At 36.9% G+C, this 25,207-nt stretch overlaps 1 protein-coding gene across 3 annotated transcripts in view; it reads right to left on the reverse strand.

Annotated features, from left to right (window-relative positions):
* Positions 1-25,207, reverse strand: part of LOC137298545 (kalirin-like) — a 282,884-nt gene that overhangs the window by 62,686 nt on the left and 194,991 nt on the right. For all 3 annotated transcript variants that reach the window (XM_067830847.1, XM_067830846.1, XM_067830845.1), the window contains exons 41-48: positions 10,275-10,475; positions 4,685-4,816; positions 4,338-4,450; positions 3,864-3,930; positions 3,536-3,633; positions 3,152-3,221; positions 2,308-2,397; positions 1,914-2,006 (exon numbers count right to left, since the gene is read on the reverse strand). In XM_067830847.1, coding sequence (XP_067686948.1) covers positions 1,914-2,006; positions 2,308-2,397; positions 3,152-3,221; positions 3,536-3,633; positions 3,864-3,930; positions 4,338-4,450; positions 4,685-4,816; positions 10,275-10,475 — 864 coding nt within the window. The remainder of the gene's footprint in view (positions 1-1,913; positions 2,007-2,307; positions 2,398-3,151; positions 3,222-3,535; positions 3,634-3,863; positions 3,931-4,337; positions 4,451-4,684; positions 4,817-10,274; positions 10,476-25,207) is intronic.

Raw genomic sequence — 25,207 nt, forward strand, 5'->3', positions numbered from 1 at the left:
TTTTTTTTTATATACTGGAGCTTCAGTGGGGATGTGATAATGGGTGGAACAGACTGGGATGAGATAAAGGACTAAACCTGTTTTGTTTTTATACTGGAGCTTCAGTGGTGATGTGATGATGGTTGGAACAGTCTGGGATGAGATAAAGGAGTAAACCTGGTTTTTTTTATACTGGAGCTTCAGTGGTGATGTGATGATGGTTGGAACAGTCTGGGATGAGATAAAGGAATAAACCTGTTTTCTTTTTTATACTGGAGCTTCAGTGGGGATGTGATAATGGTTGGAACAGTCTGGGATGAGATAAAGGACTAAACCTGTTTTATTTTTATACTGGAGCTTCAGTGGGGATGTGATAATGGTTGGAACAGTCTGGGGTGAGATAAAGGAATAAACCTGTTTTGTTTTTATACTGGAGCTTCAGTGAGGATGTGATAATGGTTGGAACAGTCTGGGATGAGATAAAGGAGTAAACCTGTTTTGTTTTTATACTGGAGCTTCAGTGGTGATGTGATGATGGTTGGAACAGTCTGGGATGAGATAAAGGAGTAAACCTGGTTTTTTTTATACTGGAGCTTCAGTGGTGATGTGATGATGGTTGGAACAGTCTGGGATGAGATAAAGGAATAAACCTGTTTTCTTTTTTATACTGGAGCTTCAGTGGGGATGTGATAATGGTTGGAACAGTCTGGGGTGAGATAAAGGACTAAACCTGTTTTATTTTATACTGGAGCTTCAGTGGGGATGTGATAATGGTTGGAACAGTCTGGGATGAGATAAAGGAATAAACTTTTTTTTTTTATATACTGGAGCTTCAGTGGGGATGTGATAATGGGTGGAACAGACTGGGGTGAGATAAAGGAGTAAACCTGTTTTGTTTTTATACTGGAGCTTCAGTGGTGATGTGATGATGGTTGGAACAGTCTGGGATGAGATAAAGGAATAAACCTGTTTTGTTTTTTTTATACTGGAGCTTCAGTGGTGATGTGATAATGGGTGGAACGGTCTACGGTGAGATAAAGGAGTAAACCTGTTTTATTTTATACTGGAGCTTCAGTGGGGATGTGATAATGGTTGGAACAGTCTGGGATGAGATAAAGGAATAAACCTGTTTTGTTTTTTTTATACTGGAGCTTCAGTGGTGATGTGATGATGGTTGGAACAGTCTGGGATGAGATAAAGGAGTAAACCTGTTGTTTTTTTTATACTGGAGCTTCAGTGGTGATGTGATGATGGTTGGAACAGTCTGGGATGAGATAAAGGAATAAACCTGTTTTGTTTTTTTTATACTGGAGCTTCAGTGGTGATGTGATGATGGTTGGAACAGTCTGGGATGAGATAAAGGAATAAACCTGTTTTGTTTTTTTTATACTGGAGCTTCAGTGGTGATGTGATGATGGTTGGAACAGTCTGGGATGAGATAAAGGAGTAAACCTGGTTTTTTTTTATACTGGAGCTTCAGTGGTGATGTGATGATGGTTGGAACAGTCTGGGGTGAAATAAAGGAGTGACATTGGGGTTAGATACTGGAGCAGTAGTGGGGGTGTGATAAAGGGTGGAACAGTCTGGGGTGAGATAAAGGAGTGACATTTGGTTTAGATACTGGAGCAGCAGTGGGGGTGTGATTATAGGTGGAACAGTCTGGGGTGAGATAAAGGAGTAAACCTGGTTTTTTTTTATACTGGAGCTTCAGTGGTGATGTGATGATGGTTGGAACAGTCTGGGATGAGATAAAGGAGTAAACCTGTTTTCTTTTTATACTGGAGCTTCAGTGGGGATGTGATAATGGGTGGAACAGTCTGTGGTGAAATAAAGGAGTGACATTGGGGTTAGATACTGGAGCAGTAGTGGGGGTGTGATAAAGGGTGGAACAGTGTGGGGTGTAATTATGGTGGAATAGTGGAAATGAGGCTTACCCTGAGCAGGAGCTGGTACTTCATGATCCTCTGGACTGGCTTTATGAGGAGATCTGGCAATGTCAGCTTGTGTCCAAGCTTCTGACGCAGATCCTGTCACAAGGATTAAATGCTGATCACTTTCTGACACATTAACCTTACAGACATATAAGTTTTACTGAGAGAGCAGATATTTTTCTTCTATAACAATAACAGGACAAAATTTGTCTTAGTGGTTGGTATATTTCATCAACTTATTGGAAATCTTAACACTGATGTGGCTGCTTCAACTTTAGTGTAACATATTTTCAAACAATGACAGTGTGGGTAAAATTTACTGTATCACAATACAATCTTACCAACTGAAATAGGAGCGTTCAAGAAAATACAGGAACTAAATTTTGCATTTATTTACCTCAAAGAATGTTTCTAAGTATTCAGCAACTATGTACTCTGACTTCGGCTTGTTTTCACAATACTTGACATACATGTACAAACGTCGCTCCTGTAGGGAAATAAAGTGTCATTGATTACATATCAAAGTATCATCATCCAAGGTCACATTGTCACACATTACAGATTAGTGTCACATATCACGTCATTCATCCAAGGTCACATTGTCACACATTACAGATTAGTGTCACATATTACGTCATTCATCCAAGGTCACATTGTCACACATTACAGATTAGTGTCACATATCACGTCATTCATCCAAGGTCACACTGTCACACATTACAGATTAGTGTCACATATCACGTCATTCATCCAAGGTCACACTGTCAGAAATTGCAGACTAGTGCCACATATCACAACATTCATCCAAGGTCACATTATCACACATTACTGATTAGTGTCTTGTATCACATCATTCATCCAAGGTTACATTGTCATGCATTACAGATTAGTGTTACATATCATGTCATTCATCCAAGGACAGATTACACATTAGAGTTACATATCACTGATGACAGATCACAGTGACTCACTGAAGTGTCAGCTGTTGGAGATCACATTCACAGTTGAAAAGTAGGACATTTCATGAATAACTTTTTTTATCATATTATAATTTGTTCATTGAGTGCTGCTGGTCAAGGTGTTGCCAGAAGATGAGATGGTTTTGTGAATTATCAGTATCAGTGTTTCATGACTGCAGCAATGTGAAGTATCATTGTAACATGACTGCCTCAAAGCAAAACATTATGGACTGATGTTTCACATAGGCAAAGGATTATGTGATTGCAAATATGCATACTTACATATCTGACAAAGATCATCCCCACTCGCTCTGGCTCTTCGGAAATCTTCTCAATTTCAGGTTGGAAAGTCCTGAAACAAAATAAATGCTGATTATAGATTAAATCACAGTGCCATATTGTAATGATAAAAAGTGAACATTTTGCTAGTAAATATGATTTTGCTATGGTAGTGTGAGAGTTTAAATAAAACAGGTTCTGGGGTAGGGCTGTGTCTCAGGAAGAGAGACCTGGTAAGTGGGATCTAGTACCCATTGTAGTTGCTCTCTGCATATGTCTGCATCTGATACCAATCATACAAATTCATTCAGGTCAAAATTTCTGTCTGCCGAGCTGATTCCTTCATTTGGTCTGTGTTGTTGTATTGTCCAGTGATGTGTAACTTACTCTTTATGCCAGTCATAGATCTGGTGGATGTTGCCAAAGATGATCTTATCCTTGCCCTCTTCAGGGAATGGGGTTTCCTTCATCAGTGTCATGTAGCCCTGCAACACAACAAAAATTAAACTTATGTTGCCAAAATAAGATATGCAACAATGTATTGTGAAGGCATGTTACACAACAAATGATGTCCTACAGAAACATAAAGTGAGTGACCTCAACATGTGTTCTACTTTATCACAGGTCCTGCCCCTCAGACTGACCCACAGGGTATGGTATTCCCATGCATCATCCCACATCCCACCCCATTCTTTGAGTCAACACAAGTACTCACATCAACCACACATCCCAGGTCCTTGACATAGTCTTTCTCTGTATCCACCAGCTCCTGTAGGACAAATCTGAAACAAACACAAATCAACATAGACATCAACATACACACCAGCAACACAACACATCCACAAACCCAATGTTTATCACTGATTCAATGCAGAAACATGAAAACACATCAGCATGTACCATCACATACTGAACACATCAAGGATTGTTTGGTGCCATATTCAGTAGTTCTACTGCCACAACCATTGAGACTGGTTATACATGGGAAACAATCCATGTCATTATGACATGACGACACACTTATCCTGCTCAGATCTCAGTCAAGTAACCATCATACCCTACAGCCACTATTAACAGACAAGGTCCGGAACCTAATCAAGAAGAATGGGACACAAGGATGACTATAGACACATTCAAAGCTAACCAAGTAATGTTTTTCAGTGTCTTATCAGTCAAGGCAGTAACTCACTGTCTTTTCTTGAGGTACTTGGCCTTGTCACCTTCTGCATCAGCCCCAGCAGACTTGTCATCCTCATCCTCTGGACCACTGTCTGACTTCGGAACCATCTCTGTCGGCTGGTCCTGGAAACCGTTTCAGAGCTTCACATCAGACCAACAAACTTCAAACATATTCAATATGCATAAGCTTCAAGCTGGACACAATGAATATATTCTAATATCAGAACCCTTTGAAAAAATTGACCAACATGATCAAACTAGCAGCACCTTTGCTCAGAATAACAGACTTAAATTTTATTGTAATTACCATAACATAATGATATTTCCACAATGCTCAAAGGAGTTACGCTCACTCACCATTCTTTGAAAGATCATGTTTTCCATCTCAGAGGCCAAGTCTACAGTTCCTCCTGCCTCAGCTGAAGGCTGTTGTTGCTGCTGCTGTTGCTGTTGTTGTTGCTGCTGTTGCTTGAGGGACAGAGTGGATGCCTGAAGGATACAAAGTATACACACAGGCTGGTGGGACAGTACATAGGACAGGCTGATTTGTAGGAGGGTTGTATCAATCTGGACTCCATCATTTGACCGAGATACACATGATTTATCCTAACTCAGGTAAGAATTGCCATCTCTGGTTGGTTCATGTGACCTTGAATATATTCTTGTGTTTGCTCTGTGCACAGCTGTACAATGCTTGATCAAGGTATAAATGCGACTTTATGAAAAAAGGCATGCATCGACTAGTCAGTCATGGTAGTTAGTACTAAGTTAGTAAAATATGTAATTTTGAACTTCAGTTGGTTTTAATGTTATATTTTCATAATAAGAGATTTAAATATATTAAAAACTACCAACAAGGATAATAATTCTTAGAAAACTACCTTTGTGTTGTTTTTTTTCCCAAAGCGTGATCAAATTGTGGTTTATGGTTTATATCCGGTCCATTCAAAGGAGATAGGATCAAACCCACTTCCAGTTTAGTTGCAGGCAGCCATTTGAAGCATGAAACTCATTTATGCAGTAAGAAATGTTTCATGGTTCCAAGCAATCAACCTCAGGTCTGAGATAAATAGTAGTGACTGTTTTCCCACTGAGTTGTTCTTGACATAATAGCAATAAATGGGGCATCCACAACAAATTCACAAATATGCAAGTACCATTTTTTAGCTCTTACTGGACACAGACCCTTGACCAGTGGGTCATGATCTGCGAGGAGAGCTGGAAGTCCATCAAGGACTTTGGATTCTTGACAAGGAACTCTGTCACTGCCCTAATTGGATCTTTCAAAAATAGCACTAAGCATATTTCAAAGACGCTCAGTGGTCAGCAGGAACTGTACTAGTTGTGATATAAACACGAAAGCACTAAATCAAACTCTAATACACTGTATTTGGTTTAATTTACTTTTAATTACATTACACTATCTTACCTTACTAACTTTCTATAACATGCAACCTCTGTCAAACAAACCTCTGTCTGAGAATCTCAAGGCGTGCTTCCTACTCAATGCATCGAAACAAACTAACTACAATTTCACTCAGATCCCTGCATGAGGCAAAAATGCATGCCTTTTTCATGTTCGAATGCTCCGCGAAGTAAGGTGTTGTCAGGTGTGTTTTCGCGAACTGTTGGCAAGTACACAAACTGAAACAAAATAACCTGTCTGATAAACAACACATTGAGTTCTATGAATAAACCATGATGAACAATACACATTTGTGTGGACAATCCTTTTGTTCACTCAGTTCCAAAAGACTTCAGGCCAAAGCAATTGCTATGAGGACAGCACTTTTCAGTTAAAAGTTGTGACAAGAATGCTTTCTTCACTGGTTCAAAAAGACAATGCAATAATTCTGATAATACAACTCATTAATTTTATTTTGTAGTTACAAATTATTTTAACATATATTCTACTTCAAAAGAGTTTAACAGCTGCTAAGAACTGGCTGTGGGGATCAATCCCAACATCATGACCTTGCTTAGGGAGGACAGATGCCACAATGATGATGGTCCCAAGCAAAAGACAGATATCATTCCTAAGATAAAATAGATAGTCTGCAATAATCAGCACTGTTATAGGGTCATTGGTTGTTCCAGATTGGATTCTCCACTTCTGGTATTGGTTCCTCTTACATTCATGTAAGGCAGATGTTGAACCTGAAGACCAACTGCAGGAGAAACCCCTTGTGAAATTCTTTTAGATGCAAGATGGTTTCCATACGTGTAAGTGGAACTGTTCCAGGTTGCAATGGAATCTGTCTGACTTCAGTTGTGTGAGAAGTGGTGGCCAACAAGACAGACCGTAATGGTTGATCCACCAGATAACTAGCTAGAGTGCTATCTGATGATTCCTGATCTTTGCAAGGACGTATGAGATTAGCGCTGTTGGTGGTTATGCATATGTGATAATGCTTTCGAAAGAAATTATCATAGTGTGCACAGTGTAAACCAAAGGATCTGGACTTAAGTTATGCCTGGTTGTAAACAGTATTGCTATCCAGATGAAACATTAGCTCTGTAGATGAGTTGTTTTCAAAATATGCCAACCTTTAGTTCTCATGAAATGACAAAATGAAATGATTGAAAAGTTATTTTTTCATTCTTTAAATAGCATCATATGCTATTGCTCTTTCTAAACATAAGAAAATTAGGCCTTAATTGCAAGTTGTTTTCTCATATCACCAAATTTACATTTCTTTCCCGTAACAACACTTCAGATGATGTAACATGATATAAAAATGATATTTCTAGCAGTATTGTGTGACAGATATGAAGATAAGCTTAGATTGTATGTATATCAACATAAATGCTTGAATCTACAAGGATTTCTCTGCTTAAATAGATTTGCATTTATACTTTCTAGAAATCACACACAGAACTAAGTTTCCATTTTGTTTTGTTTTTCAGCAAAACCTCACCCAAGAAAATATTGTATTACATTAATGGTATTGACAACATTCATACTTCTTCATACAATATTTTTAAATCAATATGATTATTTTTTGCAAAAAATGCAAAAAATATTGTTGTTATGGGAAAGATACACTTGTTATAGGAAAGACAAAAATTGTTGCTTAACAATCTGTTTTTCACATTAAATAAACATCAATATATTGAACCAAAAAATGTGAGTTTACACTGGTTTACACCTAAGAATATTTTAAGACATATGCATATTTTATACAAATATCCCCTGTGAACTGCTGGGTTTTTTTTACTGTAACATACACATTCTATACAGTAACAGAATTAATTCTTTAGTGTAATGTTAATTGCATACACATACGGTAGAGAATAATATTCATGTAATGATTACTCCTACGTAGGGTAAGATATTAGTAAAACCTTGAAGATGATAATACAGTAACAGTAATATTCTTTCCCGTAACAATTATCATTCTCTACTGTAACAGTCTGAGGTGAAAAATGTCACTTATCATCTCTTTTTCACATTGTATAAACATAATGTATTGAACCAAAAGTGTGACAGGTTCACACCTAATAATACATTAAGATACAAGTTCATGGTATACATAGTTCCTGTTTAAACGATTTTTCTTTCCTGTTACAATTTTTAGCGTTACAGGAAAGAAGTACATCAACACAAATTACATTATGAGGAAATTAATGCCCCCTGGCAAAAATTGAACTTTGCAAGTTTCAAATGTTTCATAGTCCAAATGCAACCATGGAAACAAAATTTTGCAAGATTGTACATGTCAGTGCAACAGTATTGTTACAGGACAGAAGCTTAATAAATACATGCTCCAAGTCCTGATATTTTAAGCCTTTCCCCGCAGCTCTCACTCAATAGTACATCTGGAACTTGGCTGGTCATGAGAACACAGGAAGTGCCAAAGAGCACGCAGAAGTTTGGGTATCTTGCCATCAGGGATCATACATTATTTCAAATTTGAGGCTGTCGTTACGGGAAAGAACAATAGCTGATGGACAGCTACAAAACGTGTTTTATTTTGAAAAAATATGGCATCAAACATCTTTCAGTCATTATGTGTGTGAACTAAACAGTTCATACTCATGAAATCAGCCCCCGAAAGTTAACTTATTTAGTGAATTTGTATCAACAGATATGAAAAACGAACAACACCCTGACTGAGGGACAGTGAAAACAGCTCATTTTCAGCCCTTTCAAGGACTGTAATAAAATATCTAAATATATTTGTCCACAATTAAACATAGATATACAAACATAATGCCTTAATTTCCATCTTGGGCTGAAAAATTGCAACAAACTTGAAGAAATATTGATGTGATTGAACAGGACAAGAATTCCTGCATTTTTTGAAAATGACTCAGATAAGATTTGCATGTTGATCCAGCAATCCAGACTTCCATTAGAAAGTATAGTTCCGTCGTAAGCTCCATGAGGACTATGAGCGTGTTATCCATGGCTACAAACATGGAGGAGCTCCTTATATGTAGTGAGTAGAGGTTAACAGCTCAGAGAATTGTCCTCATCTTCATACCCTTCCTTGATAACTTTGAGGATCCACTGATCTGTCATTGTGATCTTCCCGTTTCAACAGCTGATAAATAGTAACCCAATGGACCCTGAAATATCTTCATAGGAGGGTCTGTCTATAGGAAAGGTTGAGGTCCCTGCCACTAATATCTGGGAAGGGCACAGTGAGTCTTGGATTACCATCCTTCTTGGCATGAAACCCTTTCCCAAGTCTCTTGGAATGAGGTTATGTGGTAAATATCTGTGATTAGTCACACAATGACTATTTTCCTTTAAAGAAGAACTTATGCTTTAGATCCTTGAATGAAGATAATCACTCATTTCAAATCCTTTATGGTCTTAGACTGGAAGGATAACTGAGGTAATTTGTGCTTAGCTCTGGGTTGATGAACGAATCTTCTAATTGTTCAATTTCCTCTAAATCAGGTACAACAGGCATTGATTCTGGAAAAAAGACATCTAATGCATCATGTTATCACCGATTATGTTGTGTTTGCTATGATGTTCTCCCAACAGATCAGCTGACTTCCTATGGACCTTGCAGTTCATGACATCTACTTATCAAACTATCATGAGAGCATACTTCACCAAAATGCTGATGGAGATAGTAACTGATAAGCCTCACAACAGAAGACAAATGAACAAGGAGTGTAAACACACACCCAACTATCTCCTTGTGGATCCTGAGAGACAGGCTGCAGGCTGAAGGATTTTTTTGTACTCAAGGGGTTAACAAAATGTACTAAGAGTTGTTTGATTTATTCATGATTCCCTAACCAACTAAGCCACATACAATAGGGGAGAGAACGCCTAAGAAGAAAGACAATTAAAAGCTATGGACCTATATTCAAGCTAAACTTGTGTATTCAGAAACAAGTTTAAGGAAAACAACAATCAAATGTTAAAGGGATTTGTAAGAATCAAATTGCATCTTACAAAGATACAATTGTTCTATAGCCAGAAAGTATGGATATTTTAATCATTAAAGCCACTTCTGTGGCAACCATGTAACTAAGCTCTTAACCTTTACCGATTCCCTGTCTCAGCCATTGATTTTCAGGGAATAATCACTCAATTATTTTAATTTTACTTGAAATATGAATATATTTTATTTGTTGTTGACATAGAGGTAATCTAAATTCAACAATTTCATTATTGTGACCAGTCCAAAATCATGAGAGAGCCCACACAACTCAAAATCCATTTATTTGCTGCATGAGAGCATGTGAAACCAAAATACTTGCCCAGTTTATGTTCAACAGCTTATGTTGTTCCAACACCTGATGTGACAGTAAGAATCTACGAATAAATGAGTCACTTCATGGTGCATTATCTTAAATGCATTACATCTTTGACTCAGAGGGGTGGTATTTTAATATTAAACATAATATACATCACGTCCCAGTGTAGCTGCTGTTTGAGTCACAGTATCATATATAGGATTACTGCACTTTCAGAACATACCAGTTTAGTACTGACTTCTTCCATCGGTGGTTCTTGTGCAGCCTTGAAGGTGTGATCCTGAATTTCCATGGGTGGAGGTATTTCAATATCTTGAGCTGGTTCTGGCTCTTCATTGGTGGATTCCAACGGAGCTTTATTAGTAACCATGACAACCTGAGGTGTAACTGCCTGTTCCACATTTTGTCCTTGTTCAGCCTGCTCCTGAAAGTAAAAGTTTGGAATGAATGTTTGTTTTACAATGTGAAGATAATGTGATGTTGGTTTGCTCTATGTTCAAATGGCTTAAAATAGACATGCTCTGTCCATCAGGTACATGCTCCGTCCATCTGGTAGCTGTTATGCAGTGTGTGGTGCCTAGCCACCTGAAGGAAAAAGTCTGAGATTAACCCTGTGAATGCCGAGGTTTCTTCAGGCGCACATTTTCAAAAGGTTTGAAAAGTGAACACTTTGCGAGAATTGTGCTCACCTGGTCCTGAATCTGCGTACCACTATAAAATCACACAGAAATGTTGAATATTAAATTTTCTATCCACTGGTATAAATATAAGTGCAACTATCTCAGGAGTTTGGGAAACAGACACTGTGAAATGTTGTTCAAAATTTTGTTATGTGTTAAAAATCAGCAAATTTCTCCAGTTTTCATCATGCACTGATAAAAGTACTCTGCTATGTCTTTTTTCATACGGCATTTTTGCAGAAATTGTGAGTGAAGAAAACACAGTCTGATATCTGAACAACTTGAGTGTATTTGAAATGGGCTTATGTGCTTATGCATAAGATTCTGAGCTCAACATAAAACCCACAATAAATGTCAAAAATGCATTTTTTTCTATGATGTCAAACGTTGACAGAGAGGTCATGCGCATCAAACCAAACTATTCCAAGACAAAGTTGTGAGCATATACTTTTTGGTAGTGTCACAATTTATACGAAAAGATGACAATGAACTACATGGGAAAGCAGGTAATAGCCATTTGGATGGCCCTATGCGATATGTTCCCACATTCCCATATTCTCCTGTTTGAGTAGATGTCTTTTCATTAATTTGGCATCATTATTAACAAAGTAACAGCCACATCTTTAAATGTACTGAAATTACCGAAAACATTTTAGTTGACGTCATGGCATATTTTCTGCATTTTGTGATGTCAGAAAAAGAAAAAAACTTAGGTTTGCTGATTAGAACATATCTCACCTAATTTCAATTTATGGTACAAAAGGTCTTGGCTTATATGTCAGAATTTAACACTCTTTAGACAAAACATAAAATGAATGATTTCCCATTGTAATAGTGTCCTGAATATATCAACAACTAGACACAAATATTGTAAGCAACAGGTGCACCTGTTTGGCATCAATTTAACATAAATGAAAAAATATTATTTCAAAACACTTGAATATTCTTTGTTTATGATTATGTAGCTTTTTCTCTTCACAAGTATGCAATGAAAGGTGCAAAAATGTAGCTTTGTATGAAACAGTTAGAATATGGATGTAAGGTGTGTCCAAATTGCAACATGACATAGTTTATATACTTTGAAATAATTTTCAAATAAATATTGTTAGAGTTTGACATTTTGGAATCATATTGTTTTTTTAATACAATATGAATTGATTATGATTATATTATTGAAAACAATGGTAGTGAATCAAATATGTTTCTGACAAACACACACCTGGCAAATCAACATACATACATGTCATTGCATTGTCTATTAAATGACAAAAACAAATTCAGTATACAAGAGAATACCTTTGATATTTGCATATATCATTGTTGTAAAGGCTTAAAATGATGCATACTACACAGAATGTACAAATTTCCCATTCAAATATTATTCAAGCAATCAAAAAATTTCAAAGAATAAAAACGCATGTATACCTATATCCAGATATGATATGACACTGAACAATAGTTTCATGAAAAAATATGTAAACACTACCCAAAATAAACATCATAATCCTGAAAGTGTAATCGGAAGGATAGGGCAATTGTGTTTATTCTTGTTCAGCCAACCTTCACCTCAAAGAATTGGCCTAATATGTACAACAATGTTGATGCATGACATCACTACCTCTGACCAATTTCTTACAAGGCGGCTTTACTGACAAGGGTACACAGTATTTTGCGAGGACTCTTCCACTGATTCAAGAATTGTTTGTACAAAAATATGAGATGTAAGTAATCAGACTGAGTCTGACTATCTGAGTATTGTGATATGCTGTTATCATTTTCATTGTATCTAATTTTAATTTCCTATATCTTGTTATGATACTCTTTCCATGCATATCCCAAAGGTATTGAGCCATTCAAAACAATGAATAGACAGCTGGATATTGGAAAATGTCAGCAAATGCAACGTAGTGGAAAATTGGCAATTTTCTTTGTTTACATTTGAAACAAGCACAGCGTTTGTTTTCACATCCAATATCTTTTGCATCGTGTCAAAAATGGCCACATATACGATGAAGCCACTTTCGTACGGTGATTTTAAGCATTTCAGCTTTTTCTGAGATAATAATTGATGGTATCAAGGACACGACCCCCTAACTAACTGAAGGAATTACTGCAAATTTGAAGGAATTGCATCTCAAATGTAAAGAAACGCAGCCCACTCGCGAAACAATTGCAGCAATATCGGTGGTTTTGCGGTAATAATTTTTTGTGCATTGTGTTTCTGTTATCACCACTAAACCGATATCGCTGCAACTGTTTCACGAGTGTGTCCTTGTACAGTACTGCATCTTCTTCAGCAGGAACATGAAGATAAGTGATGCTTTGTTGGACCTGCTGGCTCACTACAAACATATTTGCCTGCTAGCCCTCCTTCCAGATAACAACACTCAGCTCCTGGGGAGAACAACCTACAACCAATCCATGTCAACAAGTATTTTACCTACAGTGTAAATATGAAATAACACAACCTTTCAACAATCTTGATGAAGTATATCCTGTAGAGAATGAAGGTTTGAATAATTTATTTATATCAGTGAAAACATACATGAAAAGATTTACCTTGAGATGAAGGCGATATTGCGCCCGCCTCTTAAACAATTTATGACACGGGCAAAGATAGTGAAGAATACATCCTGCAAGATCCATGATAGCTTGCTTATCTAATGACACAGGCACAGGCACCCTGATTAGAAAATGATCATGTGTAAATCCAACAAAGCAGAATGCATGAGAGTGTATCCACTGTCATGTATACTCAGTACATCAAGGGACAAAGCACCACCAACATGATTATCAGAAACAGTGCAAGAATGGGGATGGCACACAACCAGGTATGAAACACTTGCACATCAACTCACAATGCTGTACATTGTTTCCCATACAGCTCTCCACATATCACAAACACTTGGCATTATACAGCACACACTAAATGCAAAGTTGCTCCATTATTATGTTGTACACAAGGGTCCACTATGGTATTCTAGTGTGTTCCTTGCGTACACCTTTCAGTGATAAGGATCCAGTAGATATGACAGTGCTGTGAACCCTTGTATCAAATCTGATAATACTGAGCTGCCATACAGTCTTGTTGCACATCTCTCCAGCTATGACGAAATGTCAAGTGTGAGATCTGTTTTTGGTTGATGCCCCAGGTAGGGCTGCCCTTCCTCTATCACCCTGGGAGGGAGCTGTCAGGACCTGGCCAACCAGCTAATGAAGCTGCATGTCTGGCAATAGATGTCAAAACAACAGCCAACCTTGCTAGGGGCTCAGTATATCTCATTAGCCACATCGAGACAGGAACAACACCACCAACTTCGCACATCCCTCGTCAGGGAAATAGGTGTTAGCTCCAAGTCAACAGTAAACAAGGAAACATATTACCCTAGCTCTGTGCATTGATTCAACAGACAGGCAGTTACGGTTGTAATATTCAGCTTAACAGTGCTGTTAATGAATGAGTGAATAATTTGGAGCAGCGATAGCAATAGGTACTGGCTACTGATTATCTCTGTATAGCTACTCATTCCCCCATATAGGTACTTGCTACTCATTATCTCTGTATAGCTACTGGCTACTCATTTAACCCATATAGGTACTTGCTACTCATTATCTCTGTATAGTTACCGGCTACTCATTCCCCTGCGTAGGTGTTGGCTACTCATTCAACAGACAACTGTTCTGACTGATATCATCAATGACATCTGCCACCTAAGTCTCCTTCAGTCATATCTGTGAGTGGACAAGCTGAGCAAACCCTGCAACTCTAACCATTAAGACACAGAGTCTGTGATAAGAACTACAGAGTTGATGAGCAGGCCAGATAACAGCATGCATCGGGAGGTCACTTTATTGCTGAACAAGTTATCATATGAATCATACAATATTTATGTTAATTAGACAGTAACAGTGAAAATTATACTGCTTGAACCAGTAATTACATGAAACTGTTGTGATCAGAAAGCTAGAGTTCACTTCAAATATTGTAAAGGTTATGCTTTAACTGTCAGCAAGACAGTTCCTCAACACACTGAAAACACATTTCCTGTTTTATCACACAATGGATAGTATTCTTGGCAGGATAAAGCCAATGGATATTTTTGGTATCCATCGGGGTCAAAAACGAATATAAATACGAATCAGAGAGGTCATATGCAAATTTTAGGGTCTACTTTCACGGTGTAAACAAACATGGCACTGGGAGTCGATGGCTGCACTGCAGTACTGTCAGTGCTTTTCAGAAAAGTCATGCCTGTTTATGATAGATGTAGTGGATTACAAAACAACATACCAACATCAGTTACCCGACCAACGGTCAGTGTCAGTGAGAGATCGGCACAGGAATACAGGAAAGTACCCATGAAGGTCCGGGGTAGAACAGGCCTTCAGCAATCCATGCTTGCCATAAAAGGCAACTATACTTGTCGTAAGAGGCGACTAATGAGATCTGGTGGTCAGGCTTGCTGACTTGGTTGACACACGTCATCGGTTCAGGAGAAAGTATGTCACTGGGCTTGTGATGTCACATATTACTACATACATATTTGTGACATCGTAGATATGCGGGCACATCCCACGAAGTTTTGATTCATGATCTGTGGCAAATGAAACTGCATTTTTTAAAACTATACAGCAAGAATGGCATTGTATGATAAATAGGTTATCACACCAGTGTGTTCTGGGCAGGCCGTGACAATATCAGGTACATCACTGCAACAGGCAGTGACAATATCAAGTATATCACTACAGTAGGCAGTGACAATATCAGGTACATCACTGTAGCCGGCAGTGACAATATCAGGTACATCACTGTAGTCGGCAGTGACAATATCAGGTTCATCACAGTAGCAGCCACAGAATCCATCTGGTGGAACAATCAAGCATGATCACTTTAGAATCATGAAAATCCAGATAAGTATTGATATACAGCAAACCATGCTTCATGTGGAGATGCCATCAACAGGATTCGGAAGATGAAGGTGCTGACTTCATTGATGCAAGTCAGTGTAAAATAACTGCATGGATAAGTATTTCAGGTAAGTTCTGCTGAAAGATTTTAAATAAGTTGTGCTCCGGAAACAAAGCCCATCACTTCATTTTGAGATTAAGTCAGAATCGTATCCATGGAAACTGAGAAAACAATAATCACAAAAACCTGTAAATAGGGAAAGACCCCACTTTGGGGTCTGCCACACATATCTGCCAAGTTTTAATGACAGATATTAACAAGAGTCATCAGAAGGTGACATATCCACCCTGCCCCCACATATTTGAAAGGACATATCATATGGCAGCTACTTGATGTTTTTGTAGATTAAGTATGAATCGTTTCCATGGAAGTCATGAAAAATATAAATGCCATATATCTGTAAACAGCAAAAGGCACCACTTCAAGATCTGTCTCATATATCTGCCAAGATCTGTTGAAAGATATCAAATGGTTCCCACCCCTACCCCCGGAAACGAAGCCCATCCCTCCATTCTGAGACTAAGTCCGAATCGTTTCCATGGAAACTGGGAAAATGATATATCACAAAAATCTGTAAATAGCAAAAGGCACTATTTTCACTTCTGATTGGTATATCTACCAAGTTTTGCAGAAAAATATATACCGGATTCTGAGTTCTGCTCCGGAAACGAAGCGCATCCCTCCATTTTCAGACTAAGTCCGAAACGTTTCCATGGAAACCGAAAAAAAAAATATATCACAAAAACCAGTAGGTACCAAAAAGCACCACTTTAGGTTCTGACTGTTGTATGTAACAAGTTTTGCAGAAAAACATTAAATGGTTTTTGAGTTCTGCTCCATGGAAACGTTGAAAAATGATATACCACAAAAACCTGTATATACCAAAAGGCACCACTTCAGGTTCCAATTGATATATCTACCAAGTTTTGCAGAATAATATAGAACGGTTTTTCAGTTCTGCTCCAGAAATGAAGCCCATCGCTCCATTTTGAGATTAAATCTGAAACGTTTCCATGTAAACCGAGAAAATAATACATCACAAAAACCTGTAAATAGCAAATGGCACCACTGTAGGTTCTGATTGATACATCTACCAAGTTTTGCAGAAAAATATTGAGTGGTTTGTTAGTTCTGGTCCGGAAACGAAGCCCAGCCCACCATTAGAGTAACACCAAAATGTTCCATGGAAAAGCAAAAAAGATAAAAATGCCAAAAATCTGTAAACAGCAAAAGGCACAACTATAGGTTGAGATTATTATATCTATCAAGTTTGGTCTAAAAATACAGAGTTATGCTCCGGAAACAAAATTACTACAGACGAACGGACGGACAGACAGATGAGGCGTCGACTATATCCCCCTGCATTACATGCCTGGGAGATAAAAAGTTTTTGAGATATGCTCCGGAAATGAAACACACCTCTCACTTTTAGACTAAGTCCGAAACGTTTCCATGGAAACCAAGAAAATAATAAATCACAAAAACATGTAAAGAGCAAAAGGCACTACTTTGGGATCTGCCAAGTTTTGCTGACAGATATGACAAAGGTTTTGATTGATATATCTACCATGTTTTGCAGAAAAATATTGAACGGGTTTTGAGTTTTGAGCCCACCCCACCATTAGACTAACATCAAAATGTCCCATGGAAAAACAAAAAGAATAAAAATGCCAAAAATCCATAAATAGCAAAGACACAACCATAGGTTCAGATTATTATATCTATCAATTTTGTCTGAAAATATTGGACACTTTTTGAGTTATGCTCCGGAAACAAATTGATTATGGACGGGCAGATGGACAGGCAGACGAGGTGTAAACCATATCCGCCTGCATTACATGCCGTGGATATAACCAAAACTGTCTTCCTCAAGATGAAGGAACACCTCAACAAACTGCTGAGTGACATTACCCCTGGAAGGAATTCAATCTCTGAGATTTTACATAGTGTGGCAGTGAACATTTTGAGTTGATAAATGTGACCAAGCCTGGACTATCTCATGTCATCATGTGATGCATTATGTAACTCACAATGTCAACTGTAGTCATGTGATACATTATGTACCTTACACTGTTAACTGTAGTCATCATGTGATGCATTATCTACCTTACACTGTTAACTGTACTCATCATTTGATGCATTATGTACCTTACACTGTTAACTGTACTCATCATGTGATGCATTATGTACCTTACACTGTTAACTGTAGTCATCATGTGATGCATTATGTACCTTACACTGTTAACTGTACTCATCATTTGATGCATTATGTACCTTACACTGTTAACTGTAGTCATCATGTGAGGCATTATGTAACTTATAATGTTAACTGTAGTGATCATGTGATGCATTATGGAACTTATAATGTTAACTGTAGTCATCATGTGATGCATTATGTACCTTACATTGTTAACTGTAGTCATGTGATACATTATGTAACTTATAATGTTAACTGTAGTCATCATGTGATGCATTATCTACCTTACACTGTTAACTGTAGTCATCATGTGATGCACTATGTACCTTACACTGTTAACTGTACTCATCATGTGATGCATTATGTACCTTACACTGTTAACTGTAGTCATCATGTGATGCATTATGTACCTTACACTGTTAACTGTACTCATCATTTGATGCATTATGTACCTTACACTGTTAACTGTAGTCATCATGTGAGGCATTATGTAACTCATAATGTTAACTGTAGTCATCATGTGAGGCATTATGTACCTTACACTGTTAACTGTAGTCATCATGTGAGGCATTATCTAACTCATAATGTTAACTGTAGTCATCATGTGATGCATTATGTACCTTACACTGTCAACTGTACTCATCATGTGATGCATTATCTAACTCATAATGTTAAGTGTAGTCATCATGTGATGCATTATGTAACTCATAATGTTAACTGTAGTCATCATGTGATGCATTATGTACCTTACACTGTTAACTGTAGTCATCATGTGAGGCATTATCTAACTCATAATGTTAACTGTAGTCATCATGTGATGCATTATGTACCTTACACTGTCAACTGTACTCATCATGTGATGCATTATCTAACTCATAATGTTAAGTGTAGTCATCATGTGATGCATTATGTAACTCATAATGTTAACTGTAGTCATCATGTGATGCATTATGTACCTTACACTGTTAACTGTACTCATCATGTGATGCATTATGTACCTCACACTGTTAACTGTAGTCATCATGTGAGGCATTATCTAACTCATAATGTTAACTGTAGTCATCATGTGATGCATTATGTACCTTACACTGTTAACTGTAGTCATCATGTGAGGCATTATCTAACTCATAATGTTAACTGTAGTCATCATGTGAGGCATTATGTACCTTACACTGTTAACTGTACTCATCATGTGATGCATTATCTAACTCATAATGTTAACTGTACTCATCATGTGATGCATTATGTACCTTACACTGTTAACTGTGCTCATCATGTGATGCATTATGTACCTTACACTGTTAACTGTACTCATCATGTGATGCATTCTCTAACTCATAATGTTAACTGTAGTCATCATGTGATACAGTATGTAACTTATAATGTTAACTGTAGTCATCATGTGAGGCATTATGTACCTTACACTGTTAACTGTACTCATCATGTGATGCATTATGTACCTTACACTGTTAACTGTACTCATCATGTGATGCATTATCTAACTCATAATCTTAACTGTAGTCATCATGTGAGGCATTATGTACCTTACACTTTTAACTGTACTCATCATGTGATGCATTATGTAACTCATGTTAACTGTAGTCATCATGTGATGCATTATGTAACTTATAATGTTAACTGTAGTCATCATGTGATGCATCATGTAACTTATAATGTTAACTGTAGTCATCATGTGAGGCATTATGTAACTCATAATGTTAACTTTAGTCATCATGTGATGCATTATGTAACTCATGTTAACTGTAGTCATCATGTGATGCATTATGTAACTCATAATGTTAACTGTAGTCATCATGTGATGCATTATGTAACTCATAATGTTAACTGTAGTCATCATGTGATGCATTATGTAACTTATAATGTTAACTGTAGTCATCATGTAACTCATAATGTTAACTGTAGTCATCATGTGATGCATTATGTAACTTATAATGTTAACTGTAGTCATCATGTGATGCATCATGTAACTTATAATGTTAACTGTAGTCATCATGTGAGGCATTATGTAACTCATCATGTTAACTTTAGTCATCATGTGATGCATTATCTAACTCATAATGTTAACTGTACTCATCATGTGATGCATTATCTAACTCATAATGTTAACTGTAGTCATCATGTGATACAGTATGTAACTTATAATGTTAACTGTAGTCATCATGTGAGGCATTATGTACCTTACACTGTTAACTGTAGTCATCATGTGAGGCATTATCTAACTCATAATGTTAACTGTAGTCATCATGTGATGCATTATGTACCTTACACTGTTAACTGTACTCATCATGTGATGCATTATGTAACTCATGTTAACTGTAGTCATCATGTGATGCATTATGTAACTTATAATGTTAACTGTAGTCATCATGTTGTGCATCATGTAACTTATAATGTTAACTGTAGTCATCATTTGATGCATCATGTAACTTATAATGTTAACTGTAGTCATCATGTGAGGCATTATCTAACTCATCATGTTAACTGTAGTCATCATGTGATGCATTATGTACCTTACACTGTTAACTGTACTCATCATGTGAGGCATTATCTAACTCATAATGTTAACTGTAGTCATCATGTGATGCATTATGTAACTCATCATGTTATTAGTCATCATGTGATGCATTATGTAACTCATAATGTTAACTGTAGTCATCATGTGATGCATTATGTAACTCATCATGTTAACTGTAGTCATCATGTGATGCATTATGTACCTTACACTGTTAACTGTACTCATCATGTTAGGCATTATGTAACTCATAATGTTAACTGTAGTCATCATGTGATGCATTATGTAACTCATAATGTTAACTGTAGTCATCATGTGATGCATTATGCAACTTATAATGTTAACTGTAGTCATCATGTGATGCATTATGTAACTTATAATGTTAACTGTAGTCATCATGTGAGGCATTATGTAACTCATAATGTTAACTGTAGTCATCATGTGATGCATCATGTAACTTATAATGTTAACTGTAGTCATCATGTGATGCATCATGTAACTTATAGTGTTAACTGTAGTCATCATGTGAGGCATTATGTAACTTATAATGTTAACTGTAGTCATCATGTGATGCATTATGTAACTCATACTGTTAACTGTAGTCATCATGTGATGCGTTACGTAACTCATCATGTTAACTTTAGTCATCATGTGATGCATTATGTAACTCATAATGTTAACTGTAGTCATCATGTGATGCATTATGTAACTCATCATGTTAACTGTAGTCATCATGTGAGGCATTATGTACCTTACACTGTTAACTGTACTCATCATGTGATGCATTATGTAACTCATAATGTTAACTGTAGTCATCATGTGATGCATTATGTAACTCATAATGTTAACTGTAGTCATCATGTGAGGCATTATGTAACTCATAATGTTAACTGTAGTCATCATGTGATGCATTATGCAACTTATGTTAACTGTAGTCATCATGTGATGCATCATGTAACTTATAATGTTAACTGTAGTCATCATGTGAGGCATTATGTAACTCATAATGTTAACTGTAGTCATCATGTGATGCATTATGCAACTTATAATGTTAACTGTAGTCATCATGTGATGCATTATGTAACTCATCATGTTAACTTTAGTCATCATGTGATGCATTATGTAACTCATAATGTTAACTTTAGTCATCATGTGATGCATTATGTAACTCATAATGTTAACTGTAGTCATCATGTGATGCATTATGTAACTCATCATGTTAACTGTAGTCATCATGTGATGCATTATGTAACTTATAATGTTAACTGTACTCACCATGTGATGCATTATGTAACTCATACTGTTAACTGTAGTCATCATGTGAGGCATTATGTACCTTACATTGTTAACTGTACTCATCATGTGATGCATTATGTACCTTATATTGTTAACTGTAGTCATCATGTGATGCATTATCTAACTCATAATGTTAACTGTAGTCATCATGTGATGCATTATGTAACTCATAATGTTAACTGTAGTCATCATGTGATGCATTATGTAACTCATACTGTTAACTGTAGTCATCATGTGAGGCAATATGTACCTTATATTGTTAACTGTACTCATCATGTGATGCATTATGTAACTCATAATGTTAACTGTAGTCATCATGTGATGCATTATGTAACTCATAATGTTAACTGTAGTCATCATGTGATGCATTATGCAACTTATAATGTTAACTGTAGTCATCATGTGAGGCATTATGTAACTTATAATGGTAACTGTAGTCATTTTGTATGATTCTTAGATCAACATTATAATACATCATTATGTCATGAGACCTTTACATTTGTTGTATGTTTTATAATGAAAAAGTAAAAACCAACAAGAAGATAAAGTCATCAATATCCTCAGCAGTGGCAAAATACTCTTCATAAATATGTCCACAAGTTATGATCATGTCAAATGTTTTGGCGCAAAAGCAAAGTGGAAGGAGAGTATTGAAAGGTTCTGCTCCAGGATGGTGCAATACCCTCAACATCAGTTGAAGCCGACATTGTTGTCATAGAAACACAAAAATATGTTAATCAGAATTCCCATACTACGAAAAGAGGTACCAGCATATGTACCAAATTTGGTGAAGAAACAATGAACAGTTCAAAAGTTCCATGAGGGCACTACCACCAATCTGAGTCAATGTCAAACTGTTTTCTATAGAAACGACCAAAATATTGGATTCAGAATTCCAAAACTACCATAAGGCACCAGTTCACCACCAGACCTATGAAAGTACCAAGTTCGGTGAATAAACATTGAATGGTTTAAGAGTTTTGCTCTGAAAAAGAGAACTACCACCTATTTGAATCACACGGAAATGCCCAAAACATTCAATTTAGAACTACCAAAAGGCACCAGCACACCACCAGACCTACGTTTGGTGAAGAAATATTGAATGGGTTTAAGGATCTGCTCTGGAAAATACAAATAAGCATGAATGCTGGGATGGATGGAAGCACTTACAGAGTCCATTTTAATACCCCCATGGAAAACGCATTGCAAAGGATAAAAACAGCATTGTTTTTCTTTTCATTTCCAGACTTTTTACACAGGAGTTCTATAGGAAATACCCATGCCAGCATGACATGTGGTGATGGTGAGAAACAAACTCTGAATTATTCAAGATCACAAGCATAAAGTGCACAGAAAAAGGCATCTAAGGATCTTTACTTACCGGTAAATTGTTTCTGTGTGAACCAGCTACTTACTTAAAGGTCACATGCAACCAAAAAATCAAACATAATTAAAACACACTTATCACTCATTCATGACATATAATATCCATTGCTGCTTGTAAAAAATCAAATAAACAAAATTATAAGCGTACAATCGCGATTCAAAAGTGCAATATTTTGTACTTGGGCTTACTTCCCTCGAAACGAAGCCCTCAGCAGACCGAACCCAGTCATAGCGGATAGGCGTGCACTCAAGTGTAACGACGGCTTCCGATTGGCTGGTTCATTTTGCTGATGCGCTGAGGACTCCTACAGTGTGTTCAGAAAGATGATCTGTTTGATGGGCATTTTAGAAATATGGTGAGTCACAAGAAAGTAAGATTCTTTATGGATAACAACTGCTTTTATTGTACTTGATGTGTTGTTTCAGTACGGATTCACACACTGTTGACAAACAAAATCATATACACTAGAAGAAGTTGTTATCCATAAAGAATGTATATAGAGATGCTGGGTTTTGTATATACATGTTCTCTGAATTTGCATTCGATCCAATCATAAACCATCTCGGTAGAGATGGTGAACTACTGCATGGCTAGAAACTGTCATTCAACAAACTGCAAAGCAGGACTTGGAACTGACAAGAGTGTACACCAGTTTCCGTCAGATCCAGTCATCTGAGAAAAATGGATGTAGTTTGTTTGCAACCCATGGACATAAAAACATGTCATGTGTACAAGGATCACACCTGATTAATTACATAATGTGGCAAAGACACGACTCGGGTGCACGAGTCATAAATCAATTTATTTTGTTTATGGCGTAGAGCCTGATAAGTGTTAAGTTCAAAGCATGTGGTTAATGACTGAAGCTGTGCATTGCATATTGTCTTAAGCAGACAGGCAGGCAGACATGCAGGTGTCAATAAACCAGACATTGAGTCTTCTCTGTGACAGAGGCTACTTACCACAATCAACAAGTTTTTTAATGTAACGAGTAGATTAATTACTTGTTTGTGTACACAACCAAGATTAGACTACTGCTCATGACCTCATACTTCGGGCATGCATATTGTTTCAAGCTCCGCAAACCTATTCACTGCGCATGCGGTATGGGTGTAGCGCAGCACAGCTGATGAAACCACTTTTTCCCCCAGTGCTGGGGGAAATTTAGTATATCGTTTGAACTCAGATTTCGCGGGTTTTTTTCATTTTTTTTCCCCGACTTTATGGGTTTGATGATTTGTTTCGGGTAAGTGCATACCGTAAGGTATCAGAATCTGCAAAGTTGTGTTTTACATTAGATGTGACCTTCAAGTAAGCAACATCAACCAGACTGCCCAGACTGACAAACTCCACCTACAACTGCAGTGCATTGGCGACTTCACCCTGACAAATTATGCAGGTCACTACACAAAACAATAATTTGCATGTTTCATTAACACCAACAGGCAGTTTTGGAAACTTATACTCATTAGCACTGATCCTGTCAGCAGACATAATCATTACCAACTAAGTTGATCTTCACCATTTGGCAAAGCAAGTAAATATGTTTCTCTATATCTTTCTTTCACCCTAACAAGATAAGCATAAAATATGGTGTCAATAATCTGGAATACATGTCCCTTGGGGTGATTCTTCTCTTCTTGGCCTATACTTCTGACAATGACATGAGATGTTATGAAATTATATAAAACATCAAGTAAATCACAATATAAATATTTCAATTCTAAAGCATGATATGATGGAATGGCATGACCCTGAAGTTATGCCAGAAGAATACAATCCCAGGACCAAGCATCTCCAACACTGAGGCATGCTTAATCTACACAGTGTATATAATACCACTGACTAGTGAGACACACATTTATTACCCATATGATGAAACACAACTAGTGTCATGAATATCAAATGTGCACACACCACTTTTGTCAAGCAACCAGTGTTTCTGTATTTCACCATCTGTGACGTCATTAAACAACTGAACCTGATGTTAATGAACACAGCTGTGACACTTGCTTACCATATTTTACCTCACAAATGTACATAAATAAAATGGATAATAAAGGAATTATTACACTCACAAGGGTGCCATATGAC

The sequence above is a fragment of the Haliotis asinina genome, chromosome 10, assembly GCF_037392515.1.
Source record: "Haliotis asinina isolate JCU_RB_2024 chromosome 10, JCU_Hal_asi_v2, whole genome shotgun sequence".
NCBI lineage: Eukaryota > Metazoa > Mollusca > Gastropoda > Lepetellida > Haliotidae > Haliotis > Haliotis asinina.